The sequence below is a fragment of the Megascapheus bottae genome, chromosome 9 (genome assembly GCF_031878675.1).
Source record: "Megascapheus bottae isolate mThoBot1 chromosome 9, mThoBot2.hap1, whole genome shotgun sequence".
NCBI lineage: Eukaryota > Metazoa > Chordata > Mammalia > Rodentia > Geomyidae > Megascapheus > Megascapheus bottae.
The window spans coordinates 40,552,231-40,576,927 of NC_143517.1; the positions used below are offsets into that span (position 1 = coordinate 40,552,231).

The 24,697-nt window shown below is 42.6% G+C and overlaps 1 protein-coding gene across 1 annotated transcript; it reads right to left on the bottom strand.

Annotated features, from left to right (window-relative positions):
• Positions 1-1,942: 1,942 nt before the first annotated feature.
• On the bottom strand, positions 1,943-22,677 carry Ankrd46 (ankyrin repeat domain 46). Its single transcript, XM_090339147.1, has 4 exons — positions 22,632-22,677; positions 9,186-9,521; positions 7,503-7,661; positions 1,943-3,962 (listed from the first exon to the last, which is right to left on the bottom strand). Exons 2-4 carry the CDS (start codon positions 9,494-9,496, stop codon positions 3,746-3,748), a joined length of 687 nt encoding a protein of 228 aa, XP_090195273.1. The 5' UTR covers positions 9,497-9,521; positions 22,632-22,677; the 3' UTR covers positions 1,943-3,745.
• Between the last annotated feature and the right edge of the window lie 2,020 nt (positions 22,678-24,697).

Sequence of the window (24,697 nt, forward strand, 5' to 3'; positions counted from 1 at the left end):
AACCAGTCCATAGCACTGGGTGGTTGAGAATAGGAATGGAATGGAATGCCAACTAAAGCATTTTTGCTAGGGGGTTCACAGCAAAGCCTCCTGGGAAGGTGGGCTCTTCTCTACATGTTTTTATGTGGATATGACGCCTGAACATTCTCAGAACCAGATGGAGGATGCAGATGACAGGAAGGCAGAGTCCAAAGCCTGGGAGCACTAAAGACCTTAGAGTATGTCACCCTGTAGAGTCTACCTTACTGTGGGACATAAACTGATACATTTTCTATTGTTTAAACTGCTTTGATTTGGACTTGGTTCCTGCAGCTGTATGAACTTTGATACATACACAGATAATTTCACAAGTCAAAGGCAGAAACCAATTTTAAACAAAAACCAAAACTTAAGAAAAGGTGGCTCTTGCTCCTGGGCTCCTACACTGAGCAGTGAGGCTGAGGCAGGAGACGCTCTATGTGACTTAAGGAAGGAGCAACGTGGTCAGTAGCCTGCACCACTTAGCCATGAGTGACGGGCACGCTGTGTGACACAGGCCAACACAGTCACAGTCACACAGCAGCTAGCTAGGGGACAGCACATGAAAGCAAAACACTATTTCATATGAAAATTTAAGCAAGTGATGCTATCAGTGTTTATGTCCAAAGAGCTGTGCAGGATGCACCTTGACAGCTAACTGCAGCTGTAAAAACAGATGAGGAGGCCCTGCTGTCGTGAAGCTTCTCATCAGAGACAGGCTCCTAGAGAAATAGATCAGGACCTGTAAAATGAACAGAATCACAGTTTGTATGAAAGTGACAGGAACCAGGGGGCAGGCAGTCCACAGTCCACTACGGAAGGTCCAGTGTGACATGGTGCAGTAAAGGAGGAAAGAACCCAGGGACAGGCATGGAAGATTCAGCAATGCCTGCTGAGACGGCAGCTGGTGAGGCTCTAGAGTAAGAGACCATTGCCAATTTCATGACGAACAGCGGGGAAGGAGGAAAGAGCAAACCTAGCTGGGGGAGAGCTTTGATCTGGAAACACCCCTCCCTGGCCTCCCTGTGTGATGAGTCACTTGTCCTCCCTGGGCCAGTCCCCAGCTCAGTTTTCCCTTATAAAATGGGAACAGGTCATGCTCTAGGCCATGTAAAAATGCAAGGAGAGGGGCTTGCTGAGTAACTTAACTGGGAGGTGCTTTCCAACAATACCAAGTAGTACTTTCAAATCTACAGAAAAAAAAAGTCCCCTAAATTGGTTTCATAGCATTTGTAAGTCAATCATACAGGCAAATCTATATATCTATTACATCAAGCCAATTGTAACCCTTCCAAAATTAAAAGATATGAAGAGCCAGGTACCAGCGGCTCACAACTGTAACTCTTGCTAGTTCAGAGGCAGTTGTTCCTAGATTGGCCTGGGCAAAAAGTTGGTGAGGCACTATCTTCAGCCAACAGGTAGGCATGTTGATTAAGATGGGAAGAATGAGATGGCTCTCATAAGACCTCACCACATAAAAAAGCCAGGTGCAGTGATGCGTTCCCATCATCCTAGCTACAGTGGGAAGCATAAATGTTTGTGGTCTAGGCCAAACAGTACAAAGACTGAGATCCTATCTCAAAAATAACCAGACTAGGAGGGCCGGGAGTTTAGCCTAGTGGAAGAGTGCTTCCCTAGCATGCACAAAGACCAGGGTTTGATTCCTTAGTTCCACATACATAGAAAAAGCCAAAAATGGTGGTGTGGCTCAAGCGGTAGAGTTCTAGCCTTGAGAAAGCCCAAAGCCAGTGCTCAGGCCCTGAGTTCAGCCCCAGGATTAGCCTAAATAAATAAATAAATAACCAGACTGGAAAAAGGCTCACTGATAGCTAGCTCAAGTGGCAGAGTACCTGACCAGCAAATGTGCAAGGCCCTGAGTTCAAATCCTAGTACCACAAAAGAATATATACACTAAGGAAACAGGTTGTGATTAAGGATTTATAAATACATTTATTGGTGGTATTACTGAATGATGAATGCAAAGAATAAAATACAAAGAAAAAAGCACAAAGGAAATATTAATCATGCATCTGCTTATATTTACAAAGCTAATGACAAGTGGTTATGAATATACTTCCAACTTCTGTCCCAGTGTTCTTCACTCTAAAACCAAAGATATTTTGTTTATTCACTTATTCATTCTGTAGTCACACCAAGCATGATTGATTTTGTGTATTTAACCAAAAAGCAAGATTCTGCAAGCTGACCCTGAAGCAACTAGTCAGATACCTTAAAACAGCTTTCTAAGATACAATAAAACCACATGAAAGAAAAAAGCCTCAATACCAGACACCTAAATACAAAGGAGAAAAAGATCAAGAAACAAAAAAGAATCATACAAATACCACTTATACTCTATGATTTCTAATTCTAGCAACAAATCTATTAGCAATAGTTTAGATGCCTTTGTTCTAAAAAACAAAAAAAAACTTTTTTCACTCTAATTTCTAGACTTTATTCAATGAACAATTATTAAGTTTAAATATTCTTTTCTAATAACCTAAGAACAGGATTTACATGTTACAGAATCATTAACAAAAAGGGTTTCAAACATTTGGCTGAGAGCTGCAGTACAGTTTGGGGCCAATTTCTAACTTACATAATGTTACTGTTCACAGCCCTGATGACACCCAGCATAGGGCTGCTCAGACATGCTCCATCCACTCATCCTGCCACCCCAGATGACTGGTGCATGGGTACAGAAGCTCTGGCAGCCTCTCAGCAGGGCTGCACATGAAATAAATATAATGAAGCTGTAATAACAAAGTCAGCTTAGAGGACTGACTCTTGCATTGCCATAGTAATGAAGAATCAGGCTTACGGTTAAATATCATAATGATTTGTCCCTGCTATTTAGTACAAAAAGTATTTTCTGACTATTTTTGATGAGGGAAAACTGAGAAGTAACTGAGAAGTAATCTTAGCTGATTTTGCACAGCTACTAACAAAGCAGTTTACAAGTCAAAATTGCCCTAAAACTATGAACACATAGTTCATTTTCAAAGGGTTTGTGCCTCAACTAAAAAAAAAAAAAAATCAAATTATTTCCTGGTGCCAGAAGCTCACACCTGTAATCCTAGCTACCCAGGAGGCTGATATCAAAGATCGAGGTACAAAGCCAGACCAGGCAGGAAAGTCTCTGAAATTCTTATCTCCAATTAACCACTGGAAAACCAGAAATGATGCTTTAATCCAAAATGGTAGAGTGCTAGCCTTGAGCAAAAACAGCTCGGGGACAGTACGTAGGCCCTACGTTCAAGCTCCACAACTGACAAAAAAGAAATAATAAATTATTAACACTAGAACAAAAAATAGTGTAATAATACTAATTTGCTATACAGAAAGTAAATAAAAAGAACAACGAGGTTCTTGCAAAATTAAACAAAACTAAAAACAAACCTGACTCATCCAAGAAACTCTTGTTGTTTGGGCATGCCACCTGGTACTAAGTTAGGGGGTGGTCTCCACTCTTCAGCTTCCATTCTAGTGGTCACTGTGATTACATCAAATAAGGCTGCGGGAGCTTTCCTCTGGAGGTAGCACAAGGTGCAGCATACTTATTTAACTTGAAGTTCAAACAAACACATCCTCTTTTTAACAGGGTCATAGTAAATAAAAATGCAAAAACAAACAGCCCTCACTGCCTTGAATTAAGAGAAATTCTGAGAAATAGAACCAACTTTGGGAGCCAGGAAACAGGTCTTTGCTTCATCTTCCATGAGCTCCTTCAATGTACCAGTTCAGGCTGGTTTTCCACAAAGGGCAGCACTCCACTAACATAGTAAGCAATGCCCAGAGACAGCAAAGCAATGACAAAGATCAAAAGCAAGACCCTCCAAAAGCCCAGATCTTCTACAAACTCCTGCCATGTGGTTCGAAAGCTGGAAAGAACTCCTTCACCTTGCTGTAAGTTGGGGTTGAGAAGAGAATGGCTTTCCATGGCACTGCAGGAGAGAGAAAAGAGAAGGACATGAAAGCACATTATGCCACATCAAAAATCATAAAATGAAGTCAGCTATATTACTTGCAACACTTGCAAGAAGAGAATTAGCTTATACAGATGCTCTCACCCACCCAGGTGCTCATTTAGACGCCTGCAGGTGCATATTAATAAAATCATAATGATGATGGTTCTTGGTTCAGTATCCAGCAGTCAAATAGAAATTAAAAATAGTAAACAAGAAGCCCCCACAAAAGTGTTAAGTCAAATGAAAGGTTTCCATCAACATACTAAACCAAAATATACTTTATTTTAAACTTAGGAGATTCAAAATAAAATTCATAATTTGAGAGTTCATATCAACGAAAATAGGCAAAAAGTATAGATTTTAGAAATCATTTCAATAATTTGGATGTAAAAAAGGGAATTTTTAATTAGTTTATAGTAGCATAAACAACATAAGATGTGAATTTTGGTTTTCAGAACAGTATCAATAGAACTAGAACCACCAGAAAGAGACAAATGGGAATGTCTGACTTTGGTATTTGGAAGGACATATGGTGACAGACTGGAAACTTTAAGGGATTAGCACTCAGTCATGTCACAACAGGCAGGCCCAATAACAGGGTATCATTTAGATTAAAGCCTCAAAGACCATAATCATATGTATCAACTATCCATGGGTTATAAAAGCTCATTACCACCCTTCCTAAACCTCTTCTTTTCATTTTCTTCCAACCATCTGTGTGCAGAACAATGAAATTAACACCCATGCTCACACTAAAAAAATGTTTATTCTCTGAGTAAAACAATACATTTCAGTGGAAATAACAATGTAGAAACTCCAGAATAAGATTAGACAATAAGGAAAACTATAAATACAGGGGTGCAAGACAAGTTTCATTTGAACTGTGTGAAATGTTCTGACTCTGCTGAGCTGACATCCTCTCAGTCCTCACAAATGATAGGTATAAAACGAGAATTCAGCAGGCATTCTCTAGGAGCTCATAAAGCTCTGCTAATCAGAACTGCAGATAGAAACTCATCCAGTGAAATGATTTCTACTGTCCAGTTTAGAGGCAGTGGTGCGGGGTACTTCTTGGGTGTGTGTAATTTCTCTTTACACCTGTATTATCTTCACTGTCTTACCACCCTATGCTGATGTAGTAATTTTTAAAAGGCTAAATTAAACTTAATATGTAGGAGTAGGGGACAATTTTTCATCAACTTGACATATTGGCTCTTACATATAAGTCATATGGAAATCATGCTACAACATGGGGAGTAAAGAAAGCACTAGCTCACACACCGAAGACCTTACCTTATCTTCTACTCTATAAAAGAATGTCACACTGCTAAGCCATTTTGTGTGCTAACCAACTCCTTTACACTTTTTGCTATACTTCCTTACTGTTGATTCATGTCATGAAATCGATTTTTCTAAAACTATGAAATGCAGTGGGTCTTAGTCATCATAACGATGTAAGCCAGCTCCACGAATCCCAATACACTTTCATCACCTCTTATAAGAAACTATACCGGAAGTCACTCCTCTGCCCCATGTACCCCTGTGCAGGAACCTCTAAACCGACTCTGTCTCTGGATCTGCCTATTCTGGACATTTATAGGTACTGTTTTGGGGCATTTTGAGACTGACTTCTCTCATGTGGCATGTTTTCAGTAGCCAACAGTATTTCAGCCCTTTGGAAAGTGGAATAATATTCCACCTGATAAACGGATGACATTGTCCACTCTTCCATCAGCTGATGGACATTGCACTGGCTCCATGTTTAGACTATATTCAGGAAGAATGCTGCTATGAACATCTGTTCAGAAGTCTTTGTGAGAGCATACTGTTTCAGTTTGGTTTGGTGTGTTGCTAGATCAGATGGTAGCTCTGTATGTAATCTTTGGAGGAAATGTCAGGCTGTTTTCCAAAATGGCTGCACAAGCTGGGCACCAGTGGCTCATACCTGTAATCTCCAGAGGCTGAGATCTGAGGATCATGGTTCAAATCTATCCCTGACATGAAAAGTTCATGAGACTCTTATCTCCAATTAATCACCAGAAAAGCCAGAAGTAGTGCTGTGGCTTAAAAATGGTAGAGCGATAGCCTTGAGCTGAAAATCTCAGCACCCAGCCCCAAGTTCAAGACATATGACTGACCGCCTCCCACCCAAAAAAATGGCTGTACTACTTTGTATGTCCTCCAGCAACGTATCAGGGCCCCAATTTTGCCATGACCGCCATAACAATTGTTGCTATCTGTCTTTTTTTCTGATTTATTTTTTTCATTTGCAATGCTAAAGTGCCAATCATGAGTAAAAAGGTTGAGGTAAGGGCATGCATACAAACACATAACTTAAGAGTAATTTCATATTATTTCATAGAAAGATGAAAACAAATTATTTTGAAGGAGCATAGTCTTTATAAAAAAAGAAAGAGTTAAATCCAAATTGTTCAATTGTCTATAACTTTCTGATTATTGGTCAGAAGCTAATGTACATAGGTGAGAGAAAAGGGTTTGCAAATGCATCTGACTTCTGGTTTATTTCCTGTATTTTCCAGCTTTCAATACTGGAAAATAAACAGGAGAGCAGAAGTAAGCTGAGATTAACCCATGAGTGCAATCAGTCATTGAAACTGAATTTCATATAAAGTAAAATTTAGGCTCTGAATATTTATCACTTTTCATCTGGAAGCAGTATAAAAATTCAAGGGCTCCGGAAAGATGGCAGCAATCTTTCCTTCTGGCCTCACTAGCTCAACAGGTAAAGAGTAAAACTCATCTCCTCAAGATATTATAAATGCTTAAAAAGTATGTAAGCAAAACAGATCTAAGCTTGAAGGGGAGACTTCTCAAACCCTAAGCTTAGTGCCCAGGAAAATACCAGTCAGCACATGAGGGCAAAGGAGGGCACTCACCAGTACAAAAGCATCAGATGAAGGGTGAGCTATAATGCCATTTCATTTCAAATTCACAGAAGTAATGATCATAGTCTGTCTACAGGATCCTAAATCTGAGTCCTGATCTCTCTGCTACTCGGGTAACAGCTCATATGGGTCCTGGTTTGTTTCATCTATATTCTATTGTTCACGGCAAATTCATCATCCTTCTCATCTCACTGCATAACTTGGAGGCTGGAAGTCCACGGCAGGCCACCAAATTCTATGCTATGACAAGCTAGGTCAGCCCTACTGTCTTTACCTGTTGAGCTCTGAGTTCTCAAACTTTTCCCTCGTTTTCTGAAATTCCATTCTTTCTGTGATCTGTACTTAAACTTCTCAAGCCCCACTTCCTTCTCTCACATTCAGTGTGACTCCTTTTCTCTGTTGCACTACCAGACCAGCATTCTGTGCCTGCACTCATACTTCTGTCAATAGTCCCCCAACTATAATCTGGAGCCCTAGAGATCTTTATGAAATTCAAAGACAGTATCAAAACCTTGCACTTAAGAACAAAGGAATAAAAAGTTTACAAGGTCATCATAAAAGATCCAAGTACTTTAGTGGCCTGCCCCTGGAAAAATGGTTTCCTGAGTACCTTTCACTCTCAGCTGTCTGCATAGTCTCCAGTTTTGAGTGGGTTCCTCTGTTAAATCCTTTTACTTCCTGTTCTTCCAGGGATTCCAGCAATCGGATAACGTCTTTATTCACACCCCTGCGCTTTGCCAGAACTAAAGGGGTAGCACCTTGATGATTGCTACAAAAAGAAAAAATTAAAAAAAGAATAAAGAAGTCAATTAGTATCTGGTTTTGTAGATCTCAGGGAAGAGACGATAGGACCAATAGCTCAAATTTAAAAGTGGGAGCAGAGCAAAAAAATCAAGCCAGAAGCTGACTTTTGAACTAATCGATATATTTCATTTCTTTCCAGGGAAAAGGAAAAAGAAAATAAGAGGTGAAAGAATGAGTAAACAATAGTAAGAGAAATAAGACCATCACAGAGATTAATTGGAGAACTCTAGCTCTAGATTCACTCTTTAATAAAGAAATCTAAGAATTTAAAAGAAATTTGCTTTGAGCTTGGCATGATGGCTCACCCCTGTAATCCTGGCTACTCAGGAGGCTGAGATCTGAGGATCAAGGTTCAAAGCCAACCCAGAGCACAAAAGGACCTGAGACTCTTTTTTTTTTTTTTTTTGCCAGTCCTGGGCTTGAGCTCGGGGCCTGAGCACTGTCCTTGGACTTTCTCAAGGCTAGAGCTCTACCACTTGAGCCTCAGCACCACTTCCGGCTTTTTTGTATGTATGTGGTACCGAGGAATCGAACCCGGGTCTTCGTGCATGCTAGGTAAGCACTTTAACCACTAGGCCAAACTCCAGGCCCGGACCTGAGACTCTTATCTCCAATTAACCACTAGAAAATGGGAAGTAGGGCTTGGCTCAAGGGTAAGGTGGTAGTCTTGAGCTGAAGAGCTCAGGGACAGCACTCAGGCTGAATTCTAACCCCATGACCCACAAAAAAAAAAAAAATTGCTTTGGTTTACCTAGCTACTTAGCTTTAGTAACAGGACAGGACCCCTCATATTGAGTCAATTTCTGCCCCATTCTGTCCAATAATAGTCAAATCTCTTACTGTCTCATTCAGATTCAGAGGCATTAAAGGCAATACACCAGACAATAAATAACTGCTTATAGGCTGAGCTCAGTTTTACAGGCAGCCCAACATTTTTCTCAAGAAATTGGATCTCACCAAATCAAACAAAAAACCTATGACTTCCTCACACTGTTGAGTCAATAAAGGACTTTGGATTCCAGAGAGATTATGATGCTAGCCTGTTACGTGGCAGAAGGTACACAAGCTCCTAGTCGGTAAAACCAGGTTCAAATTCCAGCTCTGCCCCTTAGTAACTGTGTGACTTCTTTCTCAAGGATCTCGTGTATAAAATGATAACAACTATAGCAAGAGCTATTTACTGTGTGAAGAAAACAAGCTGGTGTAAGTAAGCATGATCTAGCTTGAAGTAGATTTTCAACAAATGAAATTCTTTGCTTCTTTCTTATCTCACACTAAATTAGCTACTATTCTCACAGGAAAGAATTGCACTACCTCAGAATAGATCTGAAAGTTAGCCTCTAGCTCCTGCACTTACCTAAGAAGATTTCACTATCTTCTATGCCTTTCTGAACTTCTCATTCCAATTGATCAATGAGGAAACAACGAATAGTCTCTGAATGAAAAATATGAAGAAATAACAAAACTTCAAAATTGGCAAAGAGCTTACCAAATATCGATTTTGAGTCCATTGGAGACTAAAAATTGTATGGTATCCACATGGCCACAGAGGTGAAGAGCTGTGTTTCCTTGGTAATCAGTGGCCAGCAGATCAGCACCGAATTTATGCAGCAGCTGGCAGATGTCTACATTCCCCCGAGCTGCAGCTAGGTGAAGCCCTGTCCTGCCCCTGCTGTCACGAATATTTGGGTCAAAGCCACTTTCCAAAAGCCGCTTGGAGTAGTTAAAGTCGCCATCAATACAAGCTTGGAGCAAGGGCACATTAGTCTGCGAAGAATCATTTACAAAAACGTAGGACATTTTATGATGCAGTGGGAGAATAAACCTGCAATGAAATATAAGGTGAGATTTAATGAAGCCAAACAAAGTCAAGACAATAAGGTAAACAAAAAAATTCCTGTTGACTCCTTGCCTATAATAAATTACCTTCCCAAAAAGAAATAATAGCAAAGTTATTAACTATATTTTATTTTCCATTAAGATCTTTTATTTTCTTCATATCTGTTGGATCAAGATTCAAATGCTATAAAATGATTTTATTTCATGTTATATAAAAAGATTGAGCCTTAACTTTGTTACACTCTCAGAAGGCAGGAATATACAATATTTAAACCTTAAAAAACTACCTGTGTGATGTGGTGTGGTATGGTGTGGGGGATGTGTGTGTGTGTGTGTACAAATGCTGCTATGTTACTGCTGGTAGATACTCTTATTTTAATACAAAGTAATTTTCTTTCACTTGTTTCTTCTCATATTTGAGATATTCCATATGGCAAACAAAACTGTCTGCACTTATGACCTGCCTTATTTGGCAGGGTTTTTTTTTGTTGTTGTTGTTTTTCAGTCATAGGCTTAAACTTAGGGCCTGAGCACTGTCCCTGAGCTCTTTTGCTCAAGGTTACCACTCTACTATTTTGAACCACAGCATCATTTCCAGTTTTTGAGTGGTTAGTTGGAGATAAGAGTCACACAGGGACTTTTCTGCCTGGGCTGGCTTTGAACTATAATCCTCAGATCTTAGCTCTGAGTAGCTAGGATTACAGGTATAAGCCACTGGCACCCGACTCTCAGTAGGATTTTATAAAAAGAAAAAAGTAGGGCCAGGAGTTTGGCCTAGTGGTAGAGTGCTTACCTAGCATGCACAAAAACCCAGGTTCGATTCCTCAGTACCACATACATAGAAAAAAGCCGAAAATGGTTCTGAGGCTCAAGTGATGGAGCTCTAGCCTTCAGAAAGTCCAAGGATAGTGCTCAGTCCCTGAGCTCAAGCCCAGGACTGGCAAGAAAAAAAAGTAAACTGAACTCTAAAAATTGGAAATATTGCCTGGCATGGTGGCTCACCTATAATTCTAGCTACAGGAGACAGATCTGAGGATCAAGGTTCAAAGCCAGCCCAGGCACAAAAGGACCTGAGACTCTTTATCTCCAATTAACTTCCAGAAAACGGGAAATGGGGCCTGGCTCAAGGGTAGGGTGGAAGCCTTGAGCTGAAGAGCTCAGGGACAATACCCAGCCCCAAGGTAAGTCAGTAGCCTTGAGCTGAAGAACTCAGGGACAGTACTCGGGCCTAGTTCAAGCCCCATGACCCACAAAAAAAAAAAAAAAATTTTGGGAACAATCATTAAATCAAAGTCAATTTGTCTTCTTTTTATAGTATTAACCCTATTCTGCTATGGTCATCTCAACATATGATTTTGCTAGACTCCCATTGTCTACAGACTGAACGATGCGGGAAAGGTCTGCCTGGGGTCCAGAGGAAGGACAACTGCATCCATTGTCATATTTCATCTCACCAGCTCACACTGGACATTTTATTTCCTGGCCACCAGTGTGCCTTAGGCCTTAGGACATTCTGCTTTACCAATGTTCATTTAAAAAAAAAAAAGAAAAAGGTTGAAGGAAATTTCACTTGGAAACCAAAAAGAAAATAGAAAGGGAGATGGATGCATTTATAGGATGCCTCTTTAAAAAATTAAAAAAAGCTTAGTCACAGGCAGGCTCAGCTTAGCTTTTCAGATGAGGTCTTCTTTCTGGAACATGAATAGAATTAGGTGTTGGACTAATCTACTTTCAGGCCTAACTTCCATGGGATTTAAGAAAACAGAACCATAGCTGCTGAGACTGCACAATCTAGGGTCCTTTCTTCTTGTGGTCTGACTTCACACTAGACCAGAGTCTTAGGCCTCTAGCCCTGGGCTGCCTCATACCAGAGCTCTGCTACTGTCATGGATTCTTGGGGAGAAAGGGTTTGCATACTCTGAGTGTCTGTTCTGAGTCAGGAATCGAGCAGAGGCTTTTAATGGATTTTACCTAATCCTCTGAGCAAGTCCAAGGTAAAGTTTATTCTGGAATTTCAGTGAAGTCACTATAGGATATGGACAGTCCCATTTCTTGTTCAGAAAGATAAGGTGAGGCAATACGGAGGGTTGGACAGGAGATGTTCAACAGCAGTCTGTGGCACAGGTTATATAAGAACTGATTGAGAGTCTGACCTAGTGCAGTACAGTGCAGTGCAGTGGCAGGCAGGGACAGCCTGGGGAGGGATGCAGAGCACACTGAGATCAGCAATGTGAAGAGTGGGCAAGAGCTATTAAGGCCAATCCCATGTGAAGAAAAACATGCCCATGTTACCAGTTACAGAGGCAAAGGGAAAATAACTGTAGCTTCTCATACTAAATAATGATTGCTTCTGTAACAGGGTCTCTCCATGTAATGTCAGCTGGCCTCAAACTCATGATTCTTCCTGTTGCACCCTCCCATCTGCTGGATGATAGGCATGTACTCACACCTGGCTCTAGATTTTAAAAATCAAAACTAAATCCTTAATTCTGCCCTAGTGCTGGTGGTTCATATCTCTTATCCTAGCTAATAGGGAGGCTAAAATGTAAAGATTTCCTCTTGGTGCTATCTTGGGCTAAAAAGTCCATGAGACTCTTATCTTCAGTTAACTAGCAAAAAGCCAGATAGTTGGTGGGTGCTGGTGGCTCATGCCTATAATCCTAGCTACTCAGGAGGGTAAGATCCAAGGATCAAAGTTCGAAGCTAGCCTGGGCAAGAAAGTCTATGAGACTCTTATTGCCAATAAACTACTCAGAAAAAGCTGGAAGTGGCACTGTGGCTCAAGTGGTAGAGTACTAGCCTTGAGAACTATGGCTCAAGGACAATACCTAGGCCCTGAGTTTTAAGTCCCAGGACCAGCAAAAAAAGAAAAAGCCAGATGGCTCAAGTGGTAAAATCTGGCAGTGAGCTAAGCAAGAGCTCTCAGTTCTGGAAGAAAAAAACAATAACAAAAACCCACCTGTTAAGAATTTTTATAAGGATAATCTCCTTATATTTCCCTACAGTATTCACTGGATTGCATCATAAAAGGGGCAAAACTATCACAAACATTTTATCATATACCAAGTGCTTTTGTAGATTCTAAATAGATTCTGCAGGAAGAGGAGGCACTAAACAGCAACCTACTTGAGTTTTTATTTCAAGTGCTTTAAGAATTCCTGTGGTTGGCCGACTGGGATTTTGTAAATGTCAGTCCACTATGACAAGACTTTCTTGTCAGCTCACTGAGTGAGAATAAGCATCTAAATCTTGTCAGTTTCTCTGTTCTTGAAGAAGTGCCAACCTCACCCCCATTTGGTGAGCACAGAGTGACAGACAGATCAGAGTTGCAGAGTTGCAGGTCTCCCACACAAAGGAGTCCACAGCAGCAAATACTCACTAGAGCTGTGAGATTAGATCTTTCTACTGCAGTGGTCACTCAGCCAGCTAGTTCAATTCTTGCAAAGTACAACAAAAATACCCAGTAATGTGCCAGCAAGGATCTATAATTAAAAAAAAAAAATCAGTTACAACCAAGGCATGGCATAAAGAAAGAACATGCTGTTCTGTTACACAGGGCAGACAAGCAGGCCTGTATGCAGTCCCCAGAACACCTGGAGCAAGGCAGAGACTTGCAATTGTGAAGAGAGCTTGATATGGCCACAAATGGGAAAGCAGGAGCAGCAGGAGGGAAGAAAAGAGACAAATTATATGACACCAGTAAGGAACAGACACTGAAATTCACTTCCAGTTACTGTTTGAAATTCCCAGTGCGTATTTTTTGCAATGTACATGGAGGCCAGCAGCCAAATATTCTACAAAAGCATTTTACTGTATTTATTTATTTAGCAGTGCTAGGCATCAAACCCAGGACCTTCTATATGTTATGCAAGTGTACTACCCCTACATCCCCAACCTCTTACAGAAGCATTTTTAGAAATAAAATACTGGGAATTGGAGGCATAATTTAAGTTGTAGAGAGCGTGCCACGCATGAAAAAGCTAAGCAAGAGCACAAGGTCATTAGTTCAAGCTCCAGTATTGGCAAATAAAAAAGGGGGGAGGGAAAGGGAGAGGGAGAGGAGGGTGAGGGAGAAGGAAAGAGAAAGAAGAGGAAGGAGGAAGGAAAGGAAGAAAAGAAAAGAAAAATGGGGGTAAACAAAATCAGCTATAACTTATATTAAAACAAAATAGGATTTGTTTAATAAAAATGTTTCTAACCTGTCTTGAACACTAATACTTAAGTCTTTTCCTCATCTTTTCAGTGTGGAAGAAAATCAGGCCCAATGTAGTAGCTTTCTCCACATGGCCTGTGTCACTCCTACACAGTGGTCTGACACCCTTGCTCATACACCTATGATGGGGCCCATGGGGGTTGGCCTTTATGCCCTGGAGACCACAAGAACACCCTGCACGCCCATTCAACTATTTATTGTCTCCAGGCACCATGGAAGATCACAGAGGGCAGCATGAGTCACAACAAAGCAATACCAAGTCATTAACGGTGTCTCAAATGTGTCCTGTTAAGGAGTGAGTGGGATAGAAAGTGCAAATTACAAAATTCACAGTCAGGCTGAGATGCATGTTGATCTTTTACTGGTCATTTGTGCTCAGTTACCAACTACATTCAGCTTAATTTACACAAGGAAATGATTATGGCACCCTATGAGGCCTATTTACAACGCCTACATCCCGTAGTCACATAGAGCTACACTGGACCTGGGGGTGGCAGCTGACAGACTGGATGTGAGGTCTAGGTCCCCAAGAGAACCGGTGCCTATGGCAAAGACGTGGTGGCACACAAAACACCTCTCCTCAGCTGCCTCCTGGTTTTCTGGGTCTGTAACAGCAATCTAGACAAACTTCTCACCACTGATTCTCTTAATTAAATGTTCTTGAACAGATGTTTTGAGTCTAAAAAGAGCTACAGATTGATTTCCCCCCTTTCCCTATCCAATTTCAAATAACCAAATACAAATATATCCAATATATCAGAAAACAAAGTGAGATACTGTAACAATATGAGATAGCCAAGGGACAGCAAGAGAGATGGGAGATAACATAGTACATTAAGAACAACAGTCACTCATTATATGGTTTTTGTTTCCTTATCCTGGAGGTCCTTACATTTAGTGTCATACTATTTGGCCTAATGTCTCTAGATTTTGTTCTATTGTAAATCTCTGCTAGGAGAGCCCAAAATTTCTACTGATTATGACAAATGAGAGAGACTATTGGGCCTATATTCCTTTGAGTCTGGCTTACTTCACTTAATATGATTTTTTCTAAGTCTTTCCATTTCCTTACAAATGGGGTGATGTCATTCTTTCTGACAGCAGCATAGAATTCCATTGTGTATAAATACCACATCTTGTTGATCCACTCATCAACTGAGGGACATCTGGGTTGGTTCCCTATCTTTGCTATGGTAAATAGTGCTGCAATGAACATCATTGTGCTAGTGGATTTAGTATGTCCTTGTTTCTGGACAATTGGGTAAATGCCAAGTAGTGGAATTGCTGGGTCATAGGGGAGCTCTATGTTTAGTCTTTTGAGGAACTGCCATACTGCTTTCCATAGTGGTTGAAGGACTTTACATCCCACCAACAGTGTAGTAGTGATCCCTCCTGGCCACATCCCCTCCAGCATCTGGACCAACAAAATTTTTTAGAAATTGCCAATGTTGCCTGACTTGTTTCCTTTTTTTTTTTATTGTTAGGATAATGTATAGAGGGGATACAGTTACATTGGTCAGGTAGTAGATGCATTACTTCTGACAGATTGATACCCCTTCTCATGTTTTTGTCCCCATTTCCCTCTCCCCAACCCCTCCCAATCATCTTTTCTCCTCTCTTCCCTTTCCTATTTCAAATAAGCAAACAAACATATATACAATATACCAGGTAACAAAGTCAGATACAGAAACAATATGAGATTAACCATAAGGGCAAAAAAAAAAAAAAAAAAAAAAAGAATGTTACCTGATTTTTAAAAAATCTTTTTGGTCTAGCTATGACAACAATGTTCTCATGGCCCAACAGTGCCACCTTGTGGCCCGTTTTTCTTATAGTGCAACTTTAGTATCTGGTACAGGTATAAAGCAAGAGTATCTCCATAGTTTCTCCTTGTTTCATTTCAGTTCCTTATCAACATAAGGATTGTGTGAAATTCAGAGTTGAAATAAAGTTTAATTTCCCCTTTAAAAATGTTCATCAGCGGGCCAACAGTTTGGCCTAGTGGTAGAGTGCTTGCCTAGCATGCACGAAGACCCGGGTTCAATTCCTTGGTATCACATACTTAGAAAAAGCCCGAAGTGGTGCTGAGGCTCAAGTGGTAGAGCTCTAGACTTGAGAAAAATCCAAGGACAGTGCTCAGGCCCTGAGCTTAAGCCCAGGACTGGCAAAAAAAAAAAAAATGTTCATCAGCCAGGTGGACAGCTCACACTTGTAATCCCAGCTACTCAGGAAGTTCAGAAGGGGAGGATTGTTTCCCAGCCAGCCTGAGCACAAGGTCTGGAAGACCCATCTCAACCAATAAAAATCTGGGCCTGGTGGCCTATTCCATCATCTTAGCTACGTAGCAAACCTAAATAGAAGGACCCTGGGGGCCAGAAGTTTGGCCTAGTGGTAGAGTGCTTTCCTAGCATGCACGAAGACCTGGGTTCAATTCCTCAGTACCACATACATAGAAAAAAGCCAGAAATGGTGCTGTGGCTCTAGTGGTAGAGCTTTAGCCTTGAAAAAGCCCAAGGACAATTCAAGTCCCAGGACTGGCAAAAAAAAAGGGTGGGTGGGGGGGAATCCTGGCCCAAGCAGGCCCAGGGCATAAACTCAAGACCCTATTTGAAACTAACTAAAAGCAAAAGCTTACGAGGCTCAAGTAGGAGTACCTGCCTTACAAGGGCAAGACCTTGAATTCCAAACCCCAGTTGAGAAAAAAAAAAAAAGTTAATAGCACAAAGTTGATTCCAGGCCTATTCTGAAATCTAAACCTCATTAAATCTCATCTTAGAAGGTTTATGTGTATGAAGTACCAATTTAAGAGCATATTTCTTCAATCGTGTTTCAAAGTACAGGAGCAAAATTTCTGCAAAATATTCCTTATTTTCTAAACTGTCCACACACAAAAAAATTATTCTTAGAAGGCTTTTATGAAATTGTAGAGCTATTCGTGCCATCTGGAATTGTAGTCTAGCCCAAACTCATTATTTGCAATGAAGAATCTTAAGAATCAGAGAGCTGTCACTTAAATTTACTCCTGGTCTTGACATGTGGTGAGACTGTAACATACATCACTTTCAGTGTAACGGTTTACTTCTCACAGCTCTACTATAAGAGGTCCCCTTCCACATTCTACACTGTATGCTATTTAGTGCTCTAGTGTGGAGCACCTGTTGGGCAAAACATTCATTTCAGTGAGCTAGGGTGACAAGGTCTTCCTCCTGGATCACACATCTCACACAGGATCCAGCAGACTTCTCCGAGTTGCAGCCTGAAGCTACACATCTCTCTATTATTACATTTATGCCCACAGTGACCCTTAAAATTCAGGAACTCCTTAGATGTCCTTGATGAACCTAAATCCTACTCTAACTCTAGAGGTCCTTGTAAGTAGTCCTACAGTAAAAACAACCCAAGAGCTAATCAGACTTAACTAAACATCCTTTTCAAATGGCATGTATATAAAATGACTGAGCAATGGCAGAACGGTTCACCACATGGAATATTAGGTTATTTTCTTTCTCTCCCCTAGATGGAGAGGTTAGATAACTGGGGGAAGGGAATAAATGGCTTGTATCTAAAAGTCCAGGAATATTTGATGCTTTCAGGGAACTTTGGGTTCTTTTCCTGCTTTGGGCTCAGAGTAACCTATTTTGGCAAAAACTACTTGGGAGAAGCATCCAGAGAGAAGAAAGGGAGTGAGTCCATGCCTAGAAATGGCTCTAGGTTAGAGGAAATGAATGGATTATAAGGATAAAAATGAGTAAAGGTAGTGGGGCCTGGTGGCTCACGCCTGTAATCCTAGTTACTCAGGAGGCTGAGATCTGAGGATCAGGGTTCAAAACCAGCCTGGGCACAAAGGTCCGTGAAATTCTTATCTCAATTAACCACTAGAAAACTGCAAGTGGCACTATGGCTCAAGTGGTAGTGCACTAGCCTTGAGCTGAAGACCTCAAGAACAGTTCAAGCCCCATGAACAACAACAACAAAAAGAAGTAAGGGGGTACAGGTAGAACTTGCATATTGGGAAGGGGGGGAGCTAGAAAAACAAAGCTGGGGGCCAGGAGTTTGGCCTACTTGCAGAGTGCTTGCCTAGCTTGCATGAAGACCCAGGTTCAATTCCTCAGTACCACATACTCAGAAAAAAACTGGAAGTGGTGCTGTGGCTCAAGTGGTAGAGCTCTAGCCTTGAGAAAGCCCAAGGACAATGCTCAGTTCTTGAAGCCCCCGGACTGGCAAAACAAAACAAAACAAAACAAAAAAATACAATGACTTCACAGCCTTCAAGCAATAGACAAAAGAATATGCCAGTTATTTTAAAACAAATAGCACCAGTTACTCTCTCAGAATTTTATTTTATTTATTTATTTTTTTATTTTTTTTGCCAGTCCTGGGCTTGAGCTCAGGGCCTGAGCACTGTCCTTGGACTTTCTCAAGGCTAGAACTCTACCACTTGAGCCTCAGCACCACTTCCAGCTTTTTCTGTATATGTGGTACCAAGGAATCGAATCCGGGTCTTCGTGCATGCTAGGCAAGCACTTTAACCACTAGGCCAAGTTCCTGGCCCTCTCTCAGAATTTTAGATTGGGAAAATGATCTACAATATGAAATGTCTATTATCTTAAACTCTACGGAAATAAAAAGATAGGAAAGCAAAGACAAACCTATAGAAATATTTAAATTTATCAGGCTGGATGCTGGTGACTTGTACCTATAATCCTATCTACTCAGGAGGCTGAGATCTGAGGATCATGGTGTGAAGCCAGCCTCACAGGAAAGTCCGTGATACTCTCATCTCCAATTATTCATGGGAAAAGCTGGAAGTGGCACTGTGGCTCAAGTAGCAGAGTGCTAGCCTTGAGCAAAAAGAGCTCAGGGACAGTTTCTAGGCCCAGAGCTCAAATTCTAGGCCCAGCAATAAGTAAATAAACAGACAAACTTTCCACTAATACTTCAGCATGTCTCCTATGGTGATGCTAATTCAAATAGACCTAAGTCTAAAAAATCACCATCCAGTATGATGTCCTTCTATACCACTTATTTTCTGTATTGTCAGAGCCAAATTTTAGTATTAAACTATACATTAACTATAACTATAACTTAATTATAACTATACACTTCTGTAAATACTAACTATACCCTTCTAACACTCGGGCAAAATGCACTGGAGTCACATTTTGCTCTGTTTGTTGTTGCTTGTTTCTCTCTTGGTTTGCACTCAGGGCTTTGTGCTTGCTGGGCTTGCCTGTTTGGCTGATATTCTGCAATGTGAGTCATGCCATCAGCCTGACTCTGTGCTAGTTACTTTGAATATGAAGTCTCACAGACCTTTCTGCCTGGGCTAACTTCACTCTGTGACCCTATGGATCTCAGCCCCCCAATTAGTCAAGCCTGTAAACCTAGCAACCAGTGCCAGCATGCTTCACGCTTTGGTCTTTCATTTCACATTTAATCCACCAGTGAATTTGTTAGTTACACTTAGAATATTGCAGTACTCTCTGTTCTAATTATAGTAGTCACCCATGGTCAATATTGATCTGAAATATTAAATGGAAAGTTCCAGAAATGTTTAAAATGTGTGCCAGTCTGAGCAGGGTAATATAATCTCAAACTATCTAGCTCTGTTTTAACCTCGACATGAATCAGCTCTGTCCTGCATATCTCCTCTGCTACCAGCCTTCTAGTCACTTAGAGCCTTTTTTTTCCCCCCCAGTTCTGGGGCTTGAACTCGGGGCCTGAGCATTGCCCTTGGGCTTTCTCAAGGCTAGGGCTCTACCATTTGAGTCACAGCACCACTTCTGGTTTTTTCTATGTATGTGATATCGAGGAATCAAATCCAGGTCTTCGTGCATGCTAGGCAAGTATTCAACCACTAGGCCAAACTCCTGGCCCACTAAGAGCCTTCTTGATCATGAGATGATCTAGTGACCAAGTATGGCAGGCCAGCACTGCGGTGCTCATGTTCAAGTCTTCGCCTCATCATGTAGGCACTGAAGCCTCTCCTCCCACGACAAGAAAGGTGAGTACGGTAGAAGATATTTTAAGAGATAATATTCACATAACCTTCAGCATTATATGGTTCTATCTCATTGTTGTTGCTATTCATCTCCATGCTGAATTTGTAAACTAAGTTTTGTCGTAAGTATGCATATATGAGGAAACAGCTAGTGTGCTGTATATAGGTCTCCAAGGTCTGAGGCATGCACTGGGCATCCTGGCATGTACCTTCTGTGAGTGAGTGATGATGGTACCTCCACTGCGAGCACCTGTCTAAAGCACCATCATCATACTTGAGTATGCGCCAACCTCTTAACTAGTTTCTCTTCTCTCTTTGCTCTTCTAGAGTCAATTCTGAAGACAGCAGTCTACAGGATCCTTCAAAAACATTAAGTCAAATCCCCTGATGACCTCTTTCATTTGCAGTCCAAGTCAGGTGTCTGAACTCATTCCCTCTCTCTGCTCAGACCCAACAAGATTGGCAGTTCTGGGCTTCAGCACTATTCCTGAGGCTACATGGCTGTCACACACGCTGGTATATTGCTCCTGCCCTGCTTCCTAGCCCCCTAGCTGCTTTGTTTTTATTTTTTAGTAACTGTTACCATCCAGCCGGATATACTTTAACTGTAACATTTTGTTTATTGTGCTTATGCTCTTCCCCTGGAATGTTAGGTCCAGAAAGAGGAAGACTTTGTTTTGGTCGCGTCTATACTCCCAATGCTTAGAACAGCATCTGAGCATAAAAGACAATCTCTGCATATTTACATGCTGAATGAATACTGTGTATGTAAACCTTTGTGGGTTTGGGGGCCAGTGTTGAGGATTAAACTCTGGTCTTTCCCTTGCCAGGCAGGCACTCTATCATTTAAGCCACATCCTTTGCCCTTTTTGCACTTTTACCTTTGAATTAGGTATCTCCTTATACCCAGGCCAGTCTGAGCTGCAACTGACCCACGTGCACTGCCTCATGTCACTGGACATGACACGCACTTGCCACTGTACTCAGCCACTGTGCCTCCTCCACAGTGAGTCGGCAGGCACCTGCCTCGGTACTCAGACATTGGTTAATATGGCATCTCTCAAACTGTGATGCACAGTCTGGGCTTCCAAGTTACAAACTCCGTCTCCCAAAGAGCAAGAATTACAGGCTTGAGTCACTATACTCTGTTGAATATGTAACTCTCTCTCTTGTTTTTTGGTTTTTGTATTCACCTTGGCTTTTTTGCTCATGGCTGGTGCCTTACCACTTAAGCCACACTTCTCTCTCCAGCTGTTTGCTTGAGCCACCATGCTCTATTGCATATGTAAACACTAACGGTTTTTTGTTGTTTTGTTTTTTTGCCTTTTTGGCACTCACTCCTGGCTTTTTTGCCTATGGCTGATGCTCTACCACTTGAGCCATACCTCCACTTTCAACGTTTTGCTGATTATTTGAAGATAAGAGTCTCACAGATTGTCTGCCTGGCCTGACTCCTCAGAATCTTAGTCTCTTGAGCAGCTACGGTGACAGGGATGAACCACTAGAACCTAGATGCTTGTAATTTCATCATTTCTCATCACTGCACAACATCTTTCCTACCTCCTGGAAACATTAACTTACAGTTGTGGAAAATCTTCGATATCTTTTGGCACTGTTACCATAATATTGCAAGGCAAAGTGAACTTACTGAAAATGAGTCAGGAAACACAACATGCGTTAACCAAACAGAGCCATTTGTTTCAAATCATAATGTACTGATGTAGTATCTCCCACCCATGTTTAATTTTATTACCACTACAATCCTTAGTGAGCAAATACTTTTTTCACTCAACTTTTACATTAAAAAGAAGCCTGGAATATTAAATCTGAGAAAAATCCGTTGGCTACCAACTGAAATGAAACAAAAATCTTACTGAGGCTGAAATCTCACTTATCCTTTGCCAAGCTGACCTTAGCCAAGTGAATTTAGGCTGGGCCTACTTATCAAGGTTTCTCCAAGAATCAAATACAGCTGTTCACATTTCAATCAGTTGGCAACATGTCTGATAGGAAATGCACATTCAGACAATTGTCCCTGTCATAAAAAAAAAAAAAAACCCATCCCCACCCCACAGGACAGCTCTTTAAGACGCTTTGAAGAGATGTGTGATCATTCGATTTTTACCTTGTCATGTCCTGCAGTCAACTTTCAACACTGTGCAGCGATGCACCCTCCAGAATACCTAAATGCCTTTTTCTGGAGCCCCTGGTGGGAAATCTGGGGAGGAATGCTTAGCTTCTTCACACCATTGCATATTAATCAAAAGGCTTAGGGGGTGGCCCCGGGCGCCAAGTGGCTCCCGCCTACAATCCTGGTCACTCGGGAGGCTGAGATTTGTGGATCGAAGCCAGTCGGGGAGGGCAAGGCCACGAGATTGATCTCCAATTAACCAGGAAAAAAAAAAGGCCAGGAGCGGGGCTGTGGCTCAAGCAGTCGAGCGCCAGCCTTGGGCGGAACAGGCTCGGGGGCTGCCCTGCGCGCCAGCCCCAGGGACCGGCGCCAGGCCAGGGTGCCAGGGATGCGCCCCGGCCCCCGGCAGCCGAGGCTGGGCGGCCAGGTTCCTCCTTCCCGGCCGTGGCCCCCCGCCTCCCTGGGCGGCTGCGGCGGCGGCGAGCTGGCGGCGCCGGGGCTTCCGCGCCAGCTCCCGGTGAACCGCGCGCCCCGAGGACCCCCGCAGCTTCACGGTGAAGAGGCCCGGCCCCCCGGCCTCCCTCCCCGACCGCCCCGGGCCCCGGCCTCCCGGGTCCTCCAGCCCCCGCCGCATCCTCGCCTCGGGCCTCGGCCCCAGGCCGGGCTCCGCGGGCTGTCACGGCCCCGCAGGGCAGCGGTGAGGTGTCAGCGGCTGGCGCCCCCGGGCTGCCCTCCGCCCAGGCCCGAGTACCTGCGACCCCAGCCGCGGGGGAGGGAGGTGGTGACGGCGGCGGCGGCTCCGGGGCGAGCGCGGGCGGAGAGGACCACCGAGGCGGAAGGGGCCTCCGCCGGGCCAGAACGGCCGAGCGCCGCGGAGTCCGAGCGCCCCCTGCAGATGGGAGGCCCACATGGTGGCTCGGCCTGCTCCGAACGAGCCAAGTTCCCCCAACTGCGACCACCCCCACGGTCAGGGTTTACGAGATCTGCCCCGCTCCCCCGAGGATTCTCCACTCCCGCCTCTCGGTCTAAACACCCGCCCATCCCTCCCGCTGATGGAAGCTTCAAAGACGGGGATCATTTTATGAGGCGCTATTAAGCATGCATTAATAGCTGCAGGTGTTCCTGGAATCCAAGCCCACTTTCCCCAAAGCAAGAATGGCTGACTGCTCTGCACTATGACCCTAGGTATCTTTCTTTCAAAAACAGCTGGCTTTGTAAGATTCCCAGGCAGGCGATCTGTCTGTCGGTCTGTCTGTCTCTTTCACACACACACAGAGTCACAATCAAACACTGAGAAGTCCATTTACTAAAACTATTTCCTTCGTGGAAAATGTTTTATTCCTTTACCTACTGGGGCCCTAGAGCCAGCATGACTCCGCCCCTGGCCACCACCGTGGGGGCCCTTCCCACCCCCAGTTTTAGCGCCACTCACCCAACCAAGTCACTCTCCAAGAAGTCTCAGGCCCACCCTGTCCGGGACCATCTATTGTCACTAGCTCGTTTTGGGCAATGTCCTGTAGGTGATTAGGATTATTGTCAAGCTTGAGGAAATCTCTACCATATTTTTGTCTTTTCTTTTTGTTATTATAAAGGTGATATACAGTGGGGTTACAGTTGTATCAGGTAGATGAGTCCATTTCTTTTTGGACAATGCCACCTCTGCCTCGCTCTCTCCCAGTGTTTCCCTCCCTTCCCCGCACACAAGTTGTATAGCTCGTTGTCAACATAGTGTCTAGTGAGAACCACTCCTGCATTTGTTCACTATTTGTCCCTCCATCTCCGTATTTCTTTCTCAGAAGAATCACAGGTTTGGCCCGGAGTTTGGCTTAGGGTTAGAGTGCTTGCCTAACATGCACGAAGACCCAGGTTCAATTCTTCCATACTACATACACAGAAAAGGCCGGAAATGGTGCTGTGGCTCAAGGAGTAGAGTGCTAGCCTTGAGAAAGCACAAGGACCGTACTTGGGCCCTGAGTTCAAGCCCCAGAACTGGCAAAAAAAAAAAAAAGAATCATAGGCTCTCAAGGACAGGCTAAGGATTTGCCTAAGTGTGGTAGAACACTTACCAAAAATGCAAAGAACCAGGTTTGATCTCCAGCACTAAGTACTTAAATATCTTCGATCATTGCACATTTTCTTGGGTGGTGACTAATCATAAATAGTACTCCAAAGCCATGATACATTTCCAGTTTGCCATCAATGCCCTGCTGGTGTTGGGTACTGAGGTTAGATGATCTCCACTTGTGCCAGTAAACTGTGGCAACCTTAGCTGAGTGGGTGCACACAATGTGTTCATGGTTTCTTAGCTTATCAAATAACCAGAGAGTCTATTCATTGCTTATATTCAAATTTATCTCTACTTCATGAACGACTGCTTTTGTCCAATCTGAAAATGTTATGAACCGTGAAGACCTTTTCTTCTTCTTTGATGAGAAGGGGTAACTGCATGACACCCAGTCTGTGTCTTCTACCCTGGGGACTTGGACCCAGCGGGCACTAGGGGTCTTCCTGGAATCGCGTTTTACACTCTAGCAATATCTTGTGGTGCAGGGAAGGGACTGTGAATCAGAATGTAAACCAAAGGATCTCCAACTACTTTTCAGCCACCTAGCACTGCTCAGGCCAAGTGAGTTTTACTCTGTGCTAAAGAAAGTATTTAGTTGTGCAAACTACACAACTACTTGGTTATGTGGACACACTTCTACAGTCCCTCTGAGAGCCTCGAATAGGGTATGTATAGAGAAGACTGTACACTCATTCCTACCCCCAAATCCAATAAAAAACATTGTTTATCTTGCTGGTCAGATCAGAAGTCTA

Bases quoted from the DNA above. Each gene is read 5' to 3' on its own strand.
- Ankrd46 (XM_090339147.1), bottom strand. From the start codon at position 9,496: ATGTCCTACGTTTTTGTAAATGATTCTTCGCAGACTAATGTGCCCTTG. The intron at 7,662-9,185 runs GTAAGCTCTTTG...TTCTTTTTGTAG, and splicing joins GGACTCAAAATCGATATTTG to CAATCATCAAGGTGCTACCC. The intron at 3,963-7,502 runs GTACTCAGGAAA...TCTCTCCTGCAG, and splicing joins CAGACAGCTGAGAGTGAAAG to TGCCATGGAAAGCCATTCTC.